General features: G+C 48.0%; 1 protein-coding gene across 2 annotated transcripts in view; it reads left to right on the top strand.

Moving 5' to 3' along the window:
- The window catches only part of NSRP1 (nuclear speckle splicing regulatory protein 1), a 363819-nt gene that overhangs the window by 282690 nt on the left and 63030 nt on the right, over window positions 1-18099 (top strand). For both annotated transcript variants that reach the window (XM_078680021.1, XM_078680022.1), the window contains one exon: window positions 8714-8770. In XM_078680021.1, the coding sequence (XP_078536147.1) occupies window positions 8714-8770 (57 nt within the window). The remainder of the gene's footprint in view (window positions 1-8713; window positions 8771-18099) is intronic.

Here is an 18099-nt window from a genome sequence, read left to right as displayed (position 1 = left end):
TCAGAGAAAGCTAGTCAAGTGCCAACAATTCTTGTCAGGGACGACAAAAAAGTTGGGAGTGAGCTACAGATCTACATACAGAGCCACACACAAAAAAAAGGAATTGACATTAACTGACAGGGGCGAAGCTTATATGTGAATCCATCATCACTTCCGGGGGGCCGGAACCAAATTCTAAGCTTAACAGCAATAGCACTTGCTAAACAATCCCATAGGGCCTTGTTATGCCTTGTTTGCTACCATGAAAACAACATCAAAAATAATTTTCTTCTGTGTTACTATGTCTTCACACATTTCCCTGCTTCCATTTCAAAAATGATTCACACGATCAGAGGTTGTTCCACAATGGTAAATAACATCTTGGCTCTTTGTGAGTCAGTAATGAAGAGAGTACGTGCCATCATGCCAAAAGTCTGAATATCCTTTCTTTGTGTTACTGAATGGCAACTTCAAGATGGCAGCTGCTAACACCTGTTAAGATACGTCATCTATTACAAAATGGGCAAGGCCTTATGTCACAATCTACAAGTAAGAGTATTCCTATGATACAGTCAACAAATTGTGCTAATTTTTTACATATAGATCACAAAAAACATCATATTAATACTATTCCCAATGTATACGCTACTTTCTCACTTTTCCAACAGATTTAACAATAGCTATGATTCCTCCCAACCAATACTTGCATTTCACTTTGCTTTGGAAACTCATCTTTGGTAAAAGATGCTGCAGGAGTTAAGAGTAAAAAGACATCAGGATGGACTGCAAGTTCTACCAAAGAAGAGACTAACAAGAGGCTAAAAACTGAGATCATTGTGGACCACAAGCCAGCTGTGAACAAAACCTCTGAAGCACAAGGCAAGAAGGGAGCACAACCTGGACAAAACAATCAGCTGGACAGGGCTATAAACGAATCTGCTGCGGGCAAGTATAGGACACCACTACAGAAAAAAGCTTTGTGTGCACTCTGATAGTCCAGTTCAGTCCAAAGGGTAGACATCTCTACACATATTCTTGGCTTCTATTTGAAATTCCTCTGCCTTTAAGAAGTTCTTTTTTGTTGGGGAAATGGCAGAATGTACCTTGAAGACCCACCAACCGTGGTATCTACTTCCCAAATTTCATGGTTTGCAAGATCTAAACAAGAGCTACCATATAAAAGGTCTCAACCAGAAAATACGTGTTTTTGTTGCAAAGATCCAATATCTGCCCCTCATTCTCCAAGTCTACTAGGAAAAAATAAAGGAGCTGCGGCAAAATCCCAGCCCGCTTTCATTTATTGGCACTAGATAAGTTGCTCCGAGAAGAAGATATTTTTGAATCTCTTCTGAGAGCTCTAAAGAAGAATGCCACCATCTTAGAGAGTGGAGGCACTAGCCAAAGATTTAAGGCATACTCTTCATCTTTTTACTGAGTGAACTCATCGGGGAGACAGCTTCTTGCATTTATCCTGCTGCCTTTTTATGCCTGAGTCCTGCAGTATGTCTGACCAAGGACAGAAGAAGAGACCGCTCCTCCCACCAAACCCCTTCCGGGACATAGTGACTGACACGCCATGCCCAAAGGCTTACAACCTATCCCACAACCAAAAATACAGCATACACTACATTTCAAAGGCAGAGCAGCATTCTAAACGTAACCCTTCATGTCAAAGAAGAAAGCGTTGGCCACCTCCCATTTTGTAAATGATTATTTCTTCCTTATTTGGTCAACCTTCAGTTTCAAACGTAAATCAAACTACACTGAAAAGTGTAACTCATTCAGTTCCTTTTTCATTCCAAGAAGGGCCTTCTTGAATATCACGTATTTTCAGTCATTTGAGTTGAGAATGTACAGTGCTTAAAAAAAATCATTCTTCTTGATTGCCATGAAGATTCACAGTTGGGGCTGCTATCAAGCATTCACCAATCGGGTTCTCCTTCTTAATACCAGAAATCATAGTCCTGCAGTGCAGTCTGCCCAAAAGCAAGCTACTGCCTCCGGCGCCATGAGTGGACTATTCCACAGGCCCCCTTCTGATCATAGCGCCTCTCATTGTAATTTCAAGCAACTTCCGGACTGTTTCCTTTGCCTGACCTCCAACCAAGCTTTGCAGGGCCTGATGCCATCCACACCAGCCCCTCCATCATATCAAGGTGGGAGCAGAACTGCTACCACTGGGATTATGACACAGACTCCTCTGCATTGTATTGAAGTGAGCGAGGGGCAAGGCGCTGCTGTGTTATTCCCTAGGCGGAACATCAAAAGGCCAAAACTGAATTGTTACGCAGCGGAACAATTGCTCCACAGCTGAGCGATCTCTAGAGACTCTCTGGCCATCGAGACCATCAGTTCTCGCTAAGGTTTGAGGACTCTAAAGGGAGTTTCTCTAGAGAGTGCCCACTATGGGTCCCATCTGCCTCTGTTCCTTTTGTTCTCTTTATTTTTTTTTAGAATTATATTGACTAAGTTACAGAAATGAGAAAACAAGCTATCGACTTTACATTCATAGACAAGTAGTTTTCAATTAAGTAAGGTGTAAAAAGACATTTACACCAACTAAAAATAAACATTAAACAATATATCTCAACATATTACCCTGACACTACTACTATGCTCTGAATATAATTTTTTTTATTAATTAGCTACTGATCACAAAACATCCTCCACATTTTATCACAATTGTGTTTATTCCCAAACTGGACTACATGCAGTGATTCTTTAAACTGAACGATATTTAGCTTATTACACTATTCGTGGAATAAGGGGGCTCTACCTGATTTCAATAGTAATTACCAATCTTGCCACCACCACAGATAAAACATTAGATCTGTGTGTTCACTTGTGGCACCTGTTAATCTGCCTGAAAATCCCAATAAGAAAAGCCAAGAGTCTGGTGGTATTTAGGTATCTAACTTGCAAATTACAAAGTAAAAAATTAGCACTCAAAACAGAGTAAGACGAGGACAATACCAAACCACAGGAGTTAATTGTCTGTATTCACCTTTAAACATCTATAACAAGATGTAGAAATAACTACTGCTCTCCTACGTAGAAAGGTGGTAGTGCAATGCAATTTATAATATTTAAATGTAAAAAAAAAAATGTATGATAGTGATTTGGGGTGATACCCACCAAAAGTAATTTATGTACGGATTTCACTTACCTTACACTCAAACTGTAACTACAGGCCTGCCATTTCAGCCTGTGTAAGCTGTATCCGATGTCACTGCACTTAAAACCTATAAGTCACCCCTACGGCAGGCCTTTCAATCCTGAATGCAGGGTGCTCGGTTCTAAGTGTTAGGGTGCCCCTGCATGAGCAGGACACCCCTACAACCTTCAGATTCCATTCTCCCAAGTTGTAAGTGCATCAGCCATTACGATACATAGAGTGGCCATGCGTCATTCCGCGAGGACCATCTTTAAACTGGCTGTAACGAACCCTGTCATGTTTGGTATCAAACATGTTGGAATCGTCCTCCCACTTCGTAAACAGTGTGGGAAGTATAAATCCATGCACTGTAAAGCTCCTCCAGGAGGCCCTCCGTGCTCCCGGTACCATCCTTCTAGACCCGGACAGCAAAACATGGCTGCTGCCGACCACAGACACGATTCTGCCCTCCTGCTGCTGAGCCAGGCTGAAGCAGGGGAAGGTAGGACAACAGGTATCCTGTCACAGGGAGGTGTGACCACCTCCCAGACAGGGTTTAGTGTATAGGGGCAGGGTGGGGGCGCTTGCCAGTGCCACTAAGTCTGCTTGAAGGGCGCATTTGGTGCCTTCCTGTCATTGTCCGGTCCAAATTAGCAGAGGTAGCTTTTGGCTCCAGCTCTGGTGTCAAACTGGACAAAGGACATGGGAGTATCCTCCCACTGTCCGACCCCTCCCCTGGGAGGGAACCCGGAATCGTCCCATCCCTTTCCTTAGGGTACTTAAGGGCTTGCCTAGGTGTGGTCCCTAGATTCGTAATGGGACAAGATTCATATCAAGACACCACTTCTTCAACCGTCTGGGCACTCTGGACTTCGCTCTGGGCATCAAGACTGCAACTATGAAGACTCCTGCTGCTTCTGGTCTCGTCGCCCTGCTTGTCTGCTGCAACGTTCGTGCCTGTGCTCCAATCAGGAACCTTCCAAGGCATGTGGACATCCAAGACAACTGAAGGAATCTCCCTTGAAGTGAAGGAATCATTTCCCTGCATCTGCTGGCATTGCAAGGAAATTGACCAGTCTGCTGATCACGACCTCCCACGGACTCCGAAAGGCTCAGCAACACAGGTAGTGGTTCTTCACATCCCTCGAGGGCTGCCCTGTCCTCTCACCAAGCTTGAGGCCAGTATCTCTTGTCGGAGCCGCAGGAACCAAACCCGTGTGCACTGGGTCGACTAGCTGTTGCAAATTCGTGTTGGCTTCCTTCCACCAAGATCTTCGGGCTCCAAGTAGCCCCTACCTGAAGCATCTCCAGTGACCAAGATCTTCGTCCTCACCACAGCACTTGCACCATGGGCCTGCATCTTTAGTGAGCTGCTTGAGGTCCTCTCGCAACTCCAGTGCCTCTTGCCTGTGGGTCCTCTTGAGGGTCTTCCTTGATTTCAGCGGGCTTCCCTGATTGCTCAGGGCCTGCTCTGATTCCCCTGCTTGTGGCAAGTCACCTGGACCTTGCCGGTCCCGACCCTGCACCTTTTTCGCTTTCCACGTTGGTTGCGGTTGCCAAGGCTTGGTGGTGCTCCCGACGAACACCCACCCCTCAACTCTTGACATCTGACGTGGGACAGCTCATGAATGGCTCCTGTTCTTCCACAACGTGGCCTGGTCCGCACAGCTGCAGCTCCAAGGTCACCTTCAGCTCTCCTGCAACACCCGACATCAGTGGGCATTCATCTTACGTGCCTCCTGGTCTCTCCGGAGTAGCATAGACTCTGTCCCCTCAGTTGCTGGTACTTCTCATCTTGAATCCACCTTTGGGTTCCACCGGACACTTTTACCTCCTCCAGCAGCTGCATCCTCATGAAGTCCTCCATTGGGTTCGGCGGCGGTTTCTGACGCCACTTCACATCTATGCACCCGGCCTCCCTGGTGTAGGTATCTTGGTTCCTAGGGTATTCACGGGTGGGTTGGCTCTCCAACCTTCTGTCTTCCACGGGGTCTCTTCAGGGTCCACTGGGAAGGGTCCTTCTTCTTTAAAATTGCAACTTACACATTGACTTGCATTGAGCCAGCGGTCGTGTTCCCACTCTGCACACGGCCTCCATGGGGTTCCCGGTTACTTACCTCGGGTGGTTCTTTGGGTCCCCAGCACTTCTACGTCTTCTGGGTAAAGTCTTGACTCGAGTCGTGGTTCGCATACCACTATTTTAGTATATGGTTTGGTCTCCCCATGGCGATCCCTGTGTATTTCGTGCTACTTCTCTGATTTCTCTGCAAAGTATTATGTGCATTGGGTATAGTTCCGGGTAGGAGATATTTGTATGTGTTAGAGAGTGTCTTATAATAAATACATATTTTTAGAACTACACTGTGTGGTTCTTTTTCACATAATCTATACCTATAAGATTACGTACTGGTAAAACAAGCTGCTTCACACTCCTTCTGGACTAACACTGAAGGCTGCTCTGACAGCTACCACTTAAAGAGCTTTCTAAGGTTGGCTAAGACCACTAAAATCACCATAAGGTTTGTCTGGATTGGGGCAGGGTGCCCACTTACATAAGTGTGCACCATATACCAAGCCAACTTCTCATACTCGCCACACCTTGTGGCCGAGCCAACGGTGCATGGCTGATCACGAATGGCAGTTACATCCTGATGTGGTATCGGACATCTTACAATAATGGGGAGAACCCTGGCAGGAACTTTTTGAAACCAATAAAAACAGGAAATGTTAAAATCTTTGTGTGCTGTAATTTCCTAGAAGGCCTTCTCTTTCAGACACAATCTGGATAGAGTGGAGCACAGGACTCCTATAGACCTTTCCATCACTCTCCTACCTGCCTGAGTTCTGAAGAAGATCAGGAACGACTGGGCCCAAGTCAACCTAGTGGGTGCGGATAGGGCGAGGAGCATGTGGTGCTCAGAACAATTGGGCATGAGCATCTGTCCTCCAATCAGTCTACTGCCTCAGGAGTACCTCCTGTCACAGCAGCATGGAATGGTCCTACAATCGAACCTGTACAATCTGCACCTGCACAATCTGCACCTGCATATGGGAAGATTGAGTGATGGCAATTAACTGCATTTGATCTTTCTCCCGAAGTTGTTGAGGTCTTTCAGGCAGTCAGGCGTCCGTATACTAAATATGTCTACGCTGGGTGCTGAGATAAGTTTGTTGCCTGACAATTCACTCACAATACGGATCCTTTGCCGGTCAAACTTTTGGATGTCCTTCTGATGGTTTAATCTCTTGCCAAGCACTGACTTGTATCGAGCACCGTTAAAGTTTATCCACTGGCCCTTTTCTTCCTTCATACCTTTACCGAACAAACAATCCTTTGTAAATCACCCATTATGCTGAGATTTCTAAAATGTTGGACTAATTTTTTTCTCCAACACTCTTAGTGATGCCATAGTGAGATCTTAATTTGGTCCTCACTTTTCTCATGTGCAAACCTTTTGAACCAATGCACACCTGTCCACTGCATCTCTGAATACTGCGTTTCTGGTTGTGGTTAACTCCAAGCTCTCTCGGTGCAGCTGCCGTACACCATGTTTTTCCCAGATAAAGTGAAGTTGAGGACCAGAGCAAACTTATTACCAAAAGTTGTGGCTGATTTTCATGTCTAACTCTCCATTATTCTACAAATGTTCTATACTCCTCCTAACCTCTCTAGAGGAGGAGAGATTCTATCAGCTACACCCAAAACAAGCTTTCAGCTTTTATGTCAATGTTGTTATGTTATATTGATTTGTATAGTGCACTAATCACCCAAGAGAGTATACAGGCACATGGGCATGTGTGTGGGTTTGTGGTCCCCAAGGTGCTTATGTGAAGAGCTCGGTCCTCAGCTTCTTGCGGAACTTAAGAAGTGAGGAGAAGGCTCTGGTGTGCTGACAATCACACCAAAGATCATCGGGTGGACGATTAGCTGTTTGTGAGCTTCTCTGGGGCAAAGAAGAGCAAGGCAGTACTAGAAGGAACTTTGTCATGCTGGATAGTCCTCTGACTTAGAACTAGCCCCCAGAGAGATTGTTGTCCCATTCCAACAGGGATAAGGCTGCACCACTGCCCTGGCCTTTACATAGTGGATGTTGGTAATCTTTTTAGTTCAAGCTTTTGGTTTAAGAAATTATATGACAGGGTACTCTTTATAAACTGTTATGGAGCGATCGTACTACATTTACTTTCAGGAACAGGAAAGTGGCTGCACCATTTGACAAGAAGAACCATAGTTCGCTCTTGATCGGGAGGAGTATATTTGATTTGAAAAGGGTAATCAGATCATTTTTAGGCTCTGCAAAACACCTTCGATTTAAAGCAGGAAAGCGTTTGATTTTATGTAAACTATCTTGATGTAGTGCAGCTGATTTAAGACTTTTTCTGAGGATTGTAACTTTGGATTTTCACCATCATCTCTACATTTATTTGAAAACTGAAGCTTATTTTTACTTATCTGTGTATAGTAATCACCATCAGATTTCTTTTATTTATTTATTTTTTTAAACCTGCTTTTGCCGCACGGAGAACATGCTGTAAACAATGGTTAGTAAAGGATGTGGCCACCCAGGTTAGCAGCCTTCTGAATATATACTGAAGGAAACAAGAAAGTTACCTTCAATTATCTTGTGCAGAATCATGGGTGCAGTCGTTTACCTGTAGTACGGAGTACATACGGAGGTGGTGGACATAAGGTAAGAAAATCACTGGCGCTTAAGCCTGAGGAACCTTTGACTACAGGGCATGCCTTTTGTCCCTTTTTCATGGGGCAATAATAACCCGAGTTAGGGGTACTACATTGACCTCAACAAGTGATACATCCAGAAGGAGTACCACACAGCTAAAAGAAATGTAATCCATGAGAGTTGTAATATGAGGGATCTCAGTCCTGAGGGTGGCCACAGACCCCCTTGGGGCCATAACGGTGACCGAAACATGTCGACTTAAGGAAAAAGGGAGCTGTCACAACACTTACTGTCCCTAATAGTGTGTTTTTAAGCATCCCACTGGAAGAAGTCCAGAATAAATTATAGAGGATGGGTTTTATGGAAAGGGATGTTTACTTTTGTGTGAGCTCATCATCACCACTTAAGTGCTCTCTCTCATAGCGATCAGCTTCCCCCTCCCCCCCCCAAACAGACTGTCAGGTGGCTGAGACAACCATACAGTGTGAAGCATTATCTAACCAGGTTGATGTGTGAGACTTTGTCCTAATTTTTTATGAAAGACCTGTGTGTACATGAGTGAACTCCTTACTTCGGATAACCACCTCTCCCCTAATAGTCTACACAAGATAACACCAGGCAACTTTGTTGTTTTCTTCATCTGTTGATATTGCACCAGTAGAATGCTTGGTGATTACAATATTAGAGGCTGAGAATGGTCAGATTTTTTTAAGAATCAGTCGTCTGCTGTTCTGGGGCACATAAAATGCGACTGAACTATTGGTGGGATACTGACAGAAAACTGAGCAACCAGATGTTAACCTGTGACTTTATTTTCTATTCTTGAATTTGCAGTGAATGTAACCGTGATAATCTGATGTTGGGTTATTAATGCTGATTGTTTTATGGTCCTTTACAGACAACTGTTGGCAGCCGCCTTCAAAAGGAAGCCCTTAAGAAGAAAGTCATGAAGCAGGTACGACCGATCGCACATGTGCCAGGGTGGCTATTAATTCATGTTATACAAAATTACCTTATTCCATTACTAACCATATATATGTTCTTGTGTCTCATGTTTTTTTCGGCTGACTTTTTGGCGAAACCTTAAAGTTCTAGTCTTGTTCAATGCAAGGAGAATGAGGAATGAGCTTCTGGACCAAATATGTTGCAGGAGACCGCCAACTGACACAGGTTTGGTGTGGGGTTGAAAGGCCCTCTGCACACCACAAGATAGAGGCAATGCACTGCACACTCCGCATTTCAACGGGTTAGGGTCACAAGCCCCCCGTTTATTTGTATCACTTTATTGAGTTTTAACAATAAAACATACATGCATCATATATAATGTGCCGGAGCAACTGCTTGCCGTGCTCGGATTCATATCCTCTGTCCCTCCTTCGTCGCTCACTGGCCGTCGGACAGTCAGACATTGCCAGGGTGCACATTGTCCCTCGAAAAAAATGTCCACAGTCAATCGTCCCAATTCACTGTATCTGATTGGTGCCAGCACTGTGTCGTGGCTCAGATCTCCCCTGCCCTGGCCACATCGAATAGGGACAGCGTGCCTCCAGCAGGCTTCACCTTTCACGTGCAGGGGTGTTGCGCTGCCACGCTCCTCTCTTGGTGCAGGCTCCGCCCAGTTGTGCAAAGAAAAGTGCATCTGAGTCTGCCTCAGCCCCACTAGCCTCGTGATGGCAAGCACGGTTGGCTGGACAGTCCCCAAATGTCAACGAGCCTCCTCAAGGGCCGAGTTCAGGGGCTTGCATGCAAATATCCGTCTCAAATACCGGGGGATGGATGATAGCTCTCGGAGTGATATCTGCAATCCCCCAAACCGGGAGGCATTACGGTCTCCGCTATGGGAAGTTGATTGACAATGATTCACAATGACGTGTTGGCTCCTTGGGCGCCACACGTTTGGGTAGCTGCAAGTAGAAAGACTGGCGATGGTCCCCAAACGTATAAATCTAGACTCTGCTGATATTAGCAATAGTGCTATGCAGGAGACAATTGAGCTATGAAAATCTCCCCCAACTGGTTCTTCTTTTGCTCCTTCATTCGTTCCTGATCCTTACCCTTGTTTAATCAGTGGTTTTCTTGGGGGGTGTTGATTCCTCCTTATATGTGCCTACCCCACAGCAGCTTACTAATCCCAAGGCAGCATTAACTGAATGGAATGTGGCTGGGTTAAGATCCAAGATGGCCTTACCTGACTGGAACACATTTGTCGAAAAACATGATTTTTGTTCCTTTCAGGAAACCTGATGCATGGAGCCTATGTTTATACCAGGCTATTTAAGTTATTCTATCCCTGCCATTCCTGGTCCAGGGGGTAGACCGTTGGCGGTCTAACAATTTGGTTCATACCTTCTGTACACTGTAACATTACAAGAATTGACATAGACAGCCGTAATCTCATTGCTATTCAGCTGGTGATTGAGGGGTCTCCCCCTGTTATATATAAAGTTTTCTCAAGAGGGGTTAGGAGTAGACGGGCATCTAGGACCATTGTGCAACTTGAGAACCATCTGGACAAGCTTCCACATCAATCACTATAATCTTAGTAAGAGATTTTAACACTACCTACGAGCCTTTGGATAATGAGGATGATAGTCTGTGCTCTGATGAGGATATGAATTTGGGAATTCCATGCTTAATCTTCTACTGATAAGAAGGTGGAGAGAATCTGCCTTACAGCTAAAAGCGTTGTTCTTAGAATATGGGCTTAGGGCTACTAATGGACAAACATGGTCCAATCCATGGAGGGCAGTCACTTATAACAAACCAGCACATACAAGCTGTATTGATTATATTTTAGTGGGCTTGAGACTTTGGCCCCAGTTAGAGTACATAGTGGTGATGGCGAGGTTGGAAAGTGTCCATAACCCCTGTGTCTGTCTTTGACTGGTTTGTCCGATGGGTCTGTGCACAAACATGTCCCTCTACACTCCTCGTAGACAGCTGCCCCTACGAACGATATGCACAGGTTAAAATGTGCTGAGGTAACATATAGTCCTGAGATATCTGCAATTAGATCAGACCTGGAAGTTATTCTGATAATACTAAATGATGATTCTGACATAGTGGCACATGTTAATACCCTTACAGAAATTCATAATACATTTCTTAAATAGATTTATCATATTTATCTGAAAAAAACACGTAGTGATGTATTCCTTACCTTAGAATTACCCCCAGGCGTCAGACTGGATCCGGAAAGTTTTTTCATCAGCAGTACTCCTGCGTGTCGGTAGGTGCCGTAATGACATCGTCGGAGCTACTTAGAAACACCCACACGTGCTGACGTCAGTTCTATCTTTTTCCGCGCCAGCAAGCGCAGATCCGCGAAGAGCAAGTACCCCCAGTCAATTTTTGACTGACTTTTTCGATACCTTTTACCTCATCTTTTCGAGTCGATCGACTCCTGGTGTCGTAGGGATGCCCGGTTTCAAGGACTGTGTGAACAGTCATCGCATGATGTCGGTGACGGACCCCCACCGCGTGTGTCTCTAGTGCCTGGGGTGCGACCCCGACTGCCGGGCCATGGCGCTGAAGACTTTGCGGGACCGGTCCCAAAAGTTGCTTGAAGCTCGGCAGTCGGCTCCGTGCCGCTCTAGTTCCCGGTCCCGTGGGAGGTCGAGGGACAGGTTGCGGAGCTGTCATCACCATTTTTCTGGATCTAAGTCTTCACACTCTGGGTTAGGTCAGTCGAAGCATTCCAAGAAGAAGTCGATGAGGCATCGTCGCTCTTTGACTTTCCCTCGCCCGTCGCGGCTGAGGGTGCGGGCGGTGCCATACCCGTGGCTCCAGCGGAGCCTGCGACGTCGCCTCCAGTCTACCCCCCCATCCGGGTGCAGAGGCGATGCCTGCCCAGGTGCAAGAGTTTCTTGCTGCCATGGCCTGACTCTTTGGGCCGTCTGGCCCTGCCGTAGCGCGTACGGCCCCGCAGGTCCGATGAGAGGTCCTGCTTTACCTTCTCTGGCGGCTCCGGCGCCGCAGTCCCCCCAGGGATCCGGGATCGGATCCCGATCGACACCGGTTGACCTCTTGACACCTCCACCGGTGCAGATCTCCCCGGCACCGCTTACGACGTCGTCCCCAGCTTCAGCCCTGAACCGGACACGGTGCCGGATCGACGTCGCTCGATATTGATACTGTCGCCGATGGGGCCTTTTATGCCATATGTCCGTCCTCCTTATTTTGGGCCTGTTCCACAGACTTCGGAGGAAGGGGAGGACTGGGAGGGGTCTGAGGACGGTCTAGCACAGGACTGTGCTTATGATACGGACTGGGCCGAGGATTTGGGGGAGGCCAGTGGTCTTGACACCTCACCTGACCCTGGCATGCTGTCTCCTCCTACCGTGGCTATGGAGGAGGGAGCCAGTTACGCAGTGGTGTTGCGTAGGGCAGGCAAGGCTCTACACCTCGAACTGTACGATGGCCATCAAGACTAACCTCCTGACAGAAGTGCTCCAACCGGCGGCTACTTCTTCAAAGCCCTTGCTGCCTTTTAATGAAGCACTGACGGGCGTTCTTTTGGGCACCTGGTCCAGGTCCAACACAGGGGCTCCTGTGGATAGGAACGCGACCTGACGCCATCGCCCGGCTCTGGGCTACCCCCTCTTCCTTACCCAACATCCCACCCCTGAGAGCTTGGTTGTCCAAGCCTCAGCTCATCAAGGTGCGTTCCCGACCGCACCTCCGGATAGGGAATCCAAGAAGCTGGATCAGTTTGGCAAGAAACTGTTTTCATCTGCCAGCTTAGGGCTGCAGTCGGTGAACACGGCATGCCTCTTGGGCCGTCATACCCACTCTCTGTGGGACACGGTTGCGTAGGTGCTGCCCAGCTGCCCGGAGCGATTGCAGCCAGGAGAGATGCAGCAAAGTTCACCATATGTTGTGGGCAGGATACCACCGACTCACTGGGCAGGTCGATTTCTGTGACGGTGGTGCTTCGGCGCCACGCCTGGTTGAGGACAACTGGCTTCTAAGGGGATGTCCAGAACACCTTGTTGGACATGCCCTTTGATGGCATTCGCCTTTTTGGCAACAAGGCAGACAGTGCGTTGGAGCGCTTCAAGGACTCCCGGGCTACGGCTAAGTCCTTGGGCCTGTCGGCCACTCGGCCTCCTCCGCCTTATGCTTTTTGCTCCTTTCGTGGCCAGGGAAGGGGCGCCCCACAGCCTTCGCAAAGCCACAGGCCACAGCAGCAACAAACTCAGCGTGGCCGCGGAAGTGGAAACCGTCAAGGCAGTTCAGGGGGCCAGTGGACGGGCCAGTCCACTTCCACCTCCACAGGATCCACTACAAAGCCTTCCTAGTCCGACCTTTCAGGCCCATCAGATGCCAGTGGATGGACGAATACGCCATAATCTCCACCATTGGTACAACATCACTTCGGACAAGTGGGTGCTGCAAATTGTCCGAAGAAGCTACTCCCTCCCTTTCGAGACAACCCCTCCAGCCATGCCACCTCAGTACCACCGCATGTTGAGGGATCACTTGGCGCTTCTCCAGCAGGAAGTTGCGGCCCTCTTGGCCAAAGGGGCCATTGAGCGTGTTCCGACGCCAGAAGTAGGTCGTCGTGGTTATTCCCACTACTTTCTGGTTCCAAAGAAGGATACGGGCCTGCGTCCTATTCTAGACCTTCGGAACGTCAACTGCTTCTTCCGGAAGGAGAAGTTCAAGATGCTCACGCTTGCTCAGGTCTTGTCTGTCCTCGACCCGCAAGACTGGATGGTGGCGTTGGACTTACAGGATGCCTATTTCCATATCCCTGTCCTACCTGCCCACAGACGCTACCTGCGATTCATGGTAGGCCACGAGCATTTTCAGTTCACCGTGCTCCCCTTTGGCCTTACCAGCGCCCATCGGGTGTACATGAAAGTGATGGCGGTGGTCGCAGCTCATCTGCGCAGATCAGGGGTTTCAGTCTTCCCCTATCTCAACGACTGGTTGCTGAAGGCATGCTCGCCCCAGACAGTTGTCTCCCAACTCCAAACTACGGCTGACCTCCTGCATTTGCTGGGGTTCTCCATCAACGTGCCGTAGTCGCATCTGATTCCCTCGCAGCAGTTTCTTTTCATCGGAGAAATTCTGGACTAGGAGCGATTTCGGGTTTATCCTCCCGAACAGCGAGTCTGGGACATTCAGGCTATGATTAAGATCTTTCAGTCTCTGTCCCGGGTTTCGGTCAGGTTGACCCTTCGGCTCCTGGGCTTGATGGCCTCCTGAATCCTGCTTCTGGAGCATGCCAGATGGCATATGCGGGCTCTGCAGTGGGACCTGAAGTTCCAGTGGGCACAGCATCAGGGCAACCTGTCCGATCACATTCAGATCTCGGAGGGCACTGCACGGCAATTGCAGTGGTGGCTCACGAATCCCGATTGGGTCAATGGCAGATCCCTCTCCCTTCCCCAACCGGATCATACAGTGGTGACGGACGCGTCCCTTCTGGGATGGGGCGGCCACGTGCGGGAGGCAGAGATCAGAGGCCTCTGGTCTCCGGCGGAGTCCCAGCTCCACATCAACCTGTTGGAGCTTCGGGCAATCCAACTTGCACTGAAGGTTTGCCTTCCCTTTGTCCGGGTAAGTGTACTGCAGGTGTTCAAAGACAACACCACCGCCATGTGGTACTGCAACAAACGGGGCGGGTGGGGTTGTGGACCCTATGCCAAGAGGCTCTGCGTCTCTGGGCTTGGCTGGAACATCAGGGCATGTCCCTGGTGGTTCAACACCTCGTAGGTTCTCTGAATGCCAAGGCGGACGAACTCAGCCGTCGGTGCATGATGGATCACAAATGGCGTTTGTCTCTTTCAGCAGTGGGGAGAGGCTCGGTTAGATCTGTTCGCCACTGAAGGGAACGCGCAATGTCATCAGTTCTGTGCGTTGGAATTTCCAAGGCGGTACTTGCTCAGCGACGCTTTTCGTTTCGAGTGAAGTTGCGGTCTGTTGTACGCCTTTCCACCTATACCACTTCTGCCCAGAGTGCTGAAGAAGATCAGGCGCAACCGAAACCAAGTTATTATTGTGGCTCCGAACTGGGCTAGAAAGGTATGGTATCCCGAGCTACTCAGTATGAGCATCCATCCTCCGATCCGTCTACCTCTTTGGGAAGATCTTCTGTTGCAGCAGCAGGGGTCGGTCCTCCACCCGAACCTTTCCAGCGTCTATCCTCCTTGTGTGGAGAATGAGTGGCGGCAGTTTACGTCTTACGACCTGCCTCCTGAAATGTGTCTCCTATCTCCACAAAAACTGTTTACGCCTGAAGGTAGAATACGTTTGTGGCATGGTGCACAGCAAAGGCTGTGGATCCCCTTTCTGCCCCTCTTTCAGAGGTCCTTCTGTTTCTTATGTCTTTTGCCCAGCAGGGCTCTGCTCTGGGCACTATCAACAGCTATGTCTCGGCCATTTCCACCTTCGTGAGGCTCCTGGATCAGCCTTCCCTTTTCAAGTCCCCTTTGGCAAATAGATTCTTGAAAGGCATCACGCACATGTTTCCTCCTGTTCCGTTCGTGTGCCTCAGTGGGACTTGAATCTAGTTCTTACCTTCCTCATGTGCGCTCCCTTTGAGCCACTTCATAATTGCCCTCTTCGTCTTCCAACTCTAAAGACTGCTTTAACAAAGTTGTTCTGACGACTCATCCTTCCTTTTTGCTAAAGGTTGTCACTACCTTTCACATGGGGCAGACCATCACTTTGCCCACCTTCTTTCCGCCTCCTTCTAAAGAGGAAAAGAGGCTCCATCGTCTGGACCCAAAACATGCGCTCTCTTTCTATCTGAGCCGCACACAACAGTTCCGGACGGATGACCAACTCTTTGTTGGCTACGTTGGCGCTAAGAAAGGCCGGGCTGTGCACAAACGGACCATCTCTTGGTGGGTCATTCTGTGCATAAAGGCTTGTTATTCCTTGGCTAAAAGGAGCCTCCGGTGGGGCTGCGCGCCCATTCTACCAGGGCGACGGGAGCCACTACTGCTCTGGGGCGCGGCACTCCATCCATCATCCCCTTCAAACAATCCGCCCATCATCCCCTTTGGGTATGCCCAGACTTGGGTCCCTTGCTCACTCTACCACTGGATTCAAGATAGCCTGGCTGATGAGGATTATGAATCCGAAACCGGTCCCAGGATGGTTGATTCTGGTCCAGGGAAGAAATGGCTTGGCAGTTCGGGCTGGACTGTTCCCATGAGGCACAGGGTCAGACTGATTTGCATATGGCCATGTCTGAACTGGGGTGGTGGAGCGGGCTAAAGAATGATGATGAATTAAACCCATATCAGTTGACGGGGTGAGTGTTTGATTTGCTCAAACACTCCGTCCATCATCCCCTTTGGTATAGGCAGCTACGTGGGCCTCGCTGCACACGTTTACCAAGCACTCCTGCCTGGACACCCAAGTCGGGAAAGACGGCTTTTTTGGCCGTTCTGTTCTCCAGGACCCTTTCTGGTGTGATCTTGGTTCGCAGACCCACCACCGGGGTTGGTATTGCTGGGGTATCTAATCTAAGGTAAGGAATCTATCACTACGTGTTTCTTTCAGATGCACAAGTTACTTACCTTCTGTAACGATATATCTGTAAGAAAGATTAGTAGTGATAGCTTCCTTATCGCCTCACCCATCCTCCCCGTTCTGCGAACTGATTTCTAGGGTTAAGGTCATCCCTTTCAGGGCCCTAGTATCATGGCACCTGTGGTCAGTGTCTTGCATGACTCTGCGTTCCTGGCGCAGAAAGTCGTGTACAGAACTGATGACAGTGCTCGTGGGCGCGTCTAAGTAGCTCCGACGACGTCATTACTACGCCAACGACACACGCGGAGCCGCACGACGACGCCTACCGACGCGCAGGGGTACTGCTGACGAAAAAACTTTCCGGATCCAGTCTGACACCTGGGGGTAATTCTAAGGTAAGGAATTTATCACTGCTAATGTTTCTTACAGATATATCGTTACCGAAGGTAAGTAACTTGATCTTTGGTTCCTAAACACTCTAGAGCTATGACTGTGTCTAGCACCTGTTCCTGGTTTCATAAAGAACGTAGGCAGGCGAGAAACGCGCTAGCCAATACAATTAGGAGGAAGGTCCCCATAAGTATTGCTGCTGTGAGGAAAGTGTTCAAAAAAGCTCGAGTGAAGCCTAATAGAGAATTGGAGGATTTGAGAAGACAACATTTTAAAGAGGCTAGCCTCTCGCACGACTCTACCAAGTTCTGGTCCCTGGTAACATGGGGGAGCAATGATCATGCTGCTCCTCCCTAAATTATGTTGCCCTGTCTGTTTGGGATGCACACTTCTAGAATCTATACTTCGATGGTAGAGCAACCTCTACGAAGGTCAAGCCAATTTTCGAAAAAAACACTGATCTCCCACTACTTTTGTTTGAAATTGACGATCTCCTTAGTGGTCTGGTTCCAACTGCCAGTGGTCGAGCTGCTGGACCGGATGGCATACCTGTTGATTTAGTCAGATTTGAGAGGGATAGCTGGATCAGGTATTTGCACGCCCTGGCGAACGGAATCACAAGGGGTGCTCCAATCCCAGTGTCTTGAAAGGTGTAGAGGTGATCCCTAGCTATAAAAGGGGAACAGGTGTTTGCAAGCTAACTGTCATCCAATCAGCCTGATAGATTGTGTGCAAAAGATTTTTGTCTGGATTTATTGAACAAAATCCAATTATGGATTAATGAAAAAGAAATGCTGTCTCCCTACCAAGGTGATTTTCATAAGAAAAACAGAACGATTGACCAAGTATTTCTCTTTTTGCCCATTTACTGGAAGGTGGTAGTAGTTGGGAAGGGTAGCCTATACGTGGTCTTCGTCAACCTTAAGTTGGCTTTTGATCTGGTGCTCCGCTACAAGTTGTAGGAGGTTCTGAGGGACATGGGAATGCCTTTTTCCATCCTAGTTTTGGTCATTCACCTCCTACTCCTACATGAAGGAAATCACGCCTGAATTTGTTGGGGCAGCCAGTGCCAACTCAGTGACCGGTTTTTCATTCCTGAAAGTGTTAAGCAGGGATGTGTCCTGGCGCCCACCTTGTTTTCCCTCTGTTTGAATGATGTAGTTCAGTTATCTTACAATATCCTACTGATGCACCAAAGTTGCCTTCTGTAAAGGTGCCTATTTTGCTCTATGTGGATGACACATTATTAATTTCCGAAACCTCAAGTGGGCTTCAACAATTGTTCTTAAGATTCAAGGTATTTTGTTCATCGTGTAGTTTGGAAATTAATACAGACAAGACCAAGTATATGTCGTTCAATCAACATAAAACTCTCAAGGGCAAACTAGCTCTAGGTACTTAAGT

Source organism: Lissotriton helveticus, chromosome 3_1 (assembly GCF_964261635.1).
Source record: "Lissotriton helveticus chromosome 3_1, aLisHel1.1, whole genome shotgun sequence".
Classification (NCBI taxonomy): domain Eukaryota; kingdom Metazoa; phylum Chordata; class Amphibia; order Caudata; family Salamandridae; genus Lissotriton; species Lissotriton helveticus.
This window is presented reverse-complemented; position numbering and strand designations above follow the sequence as displayed.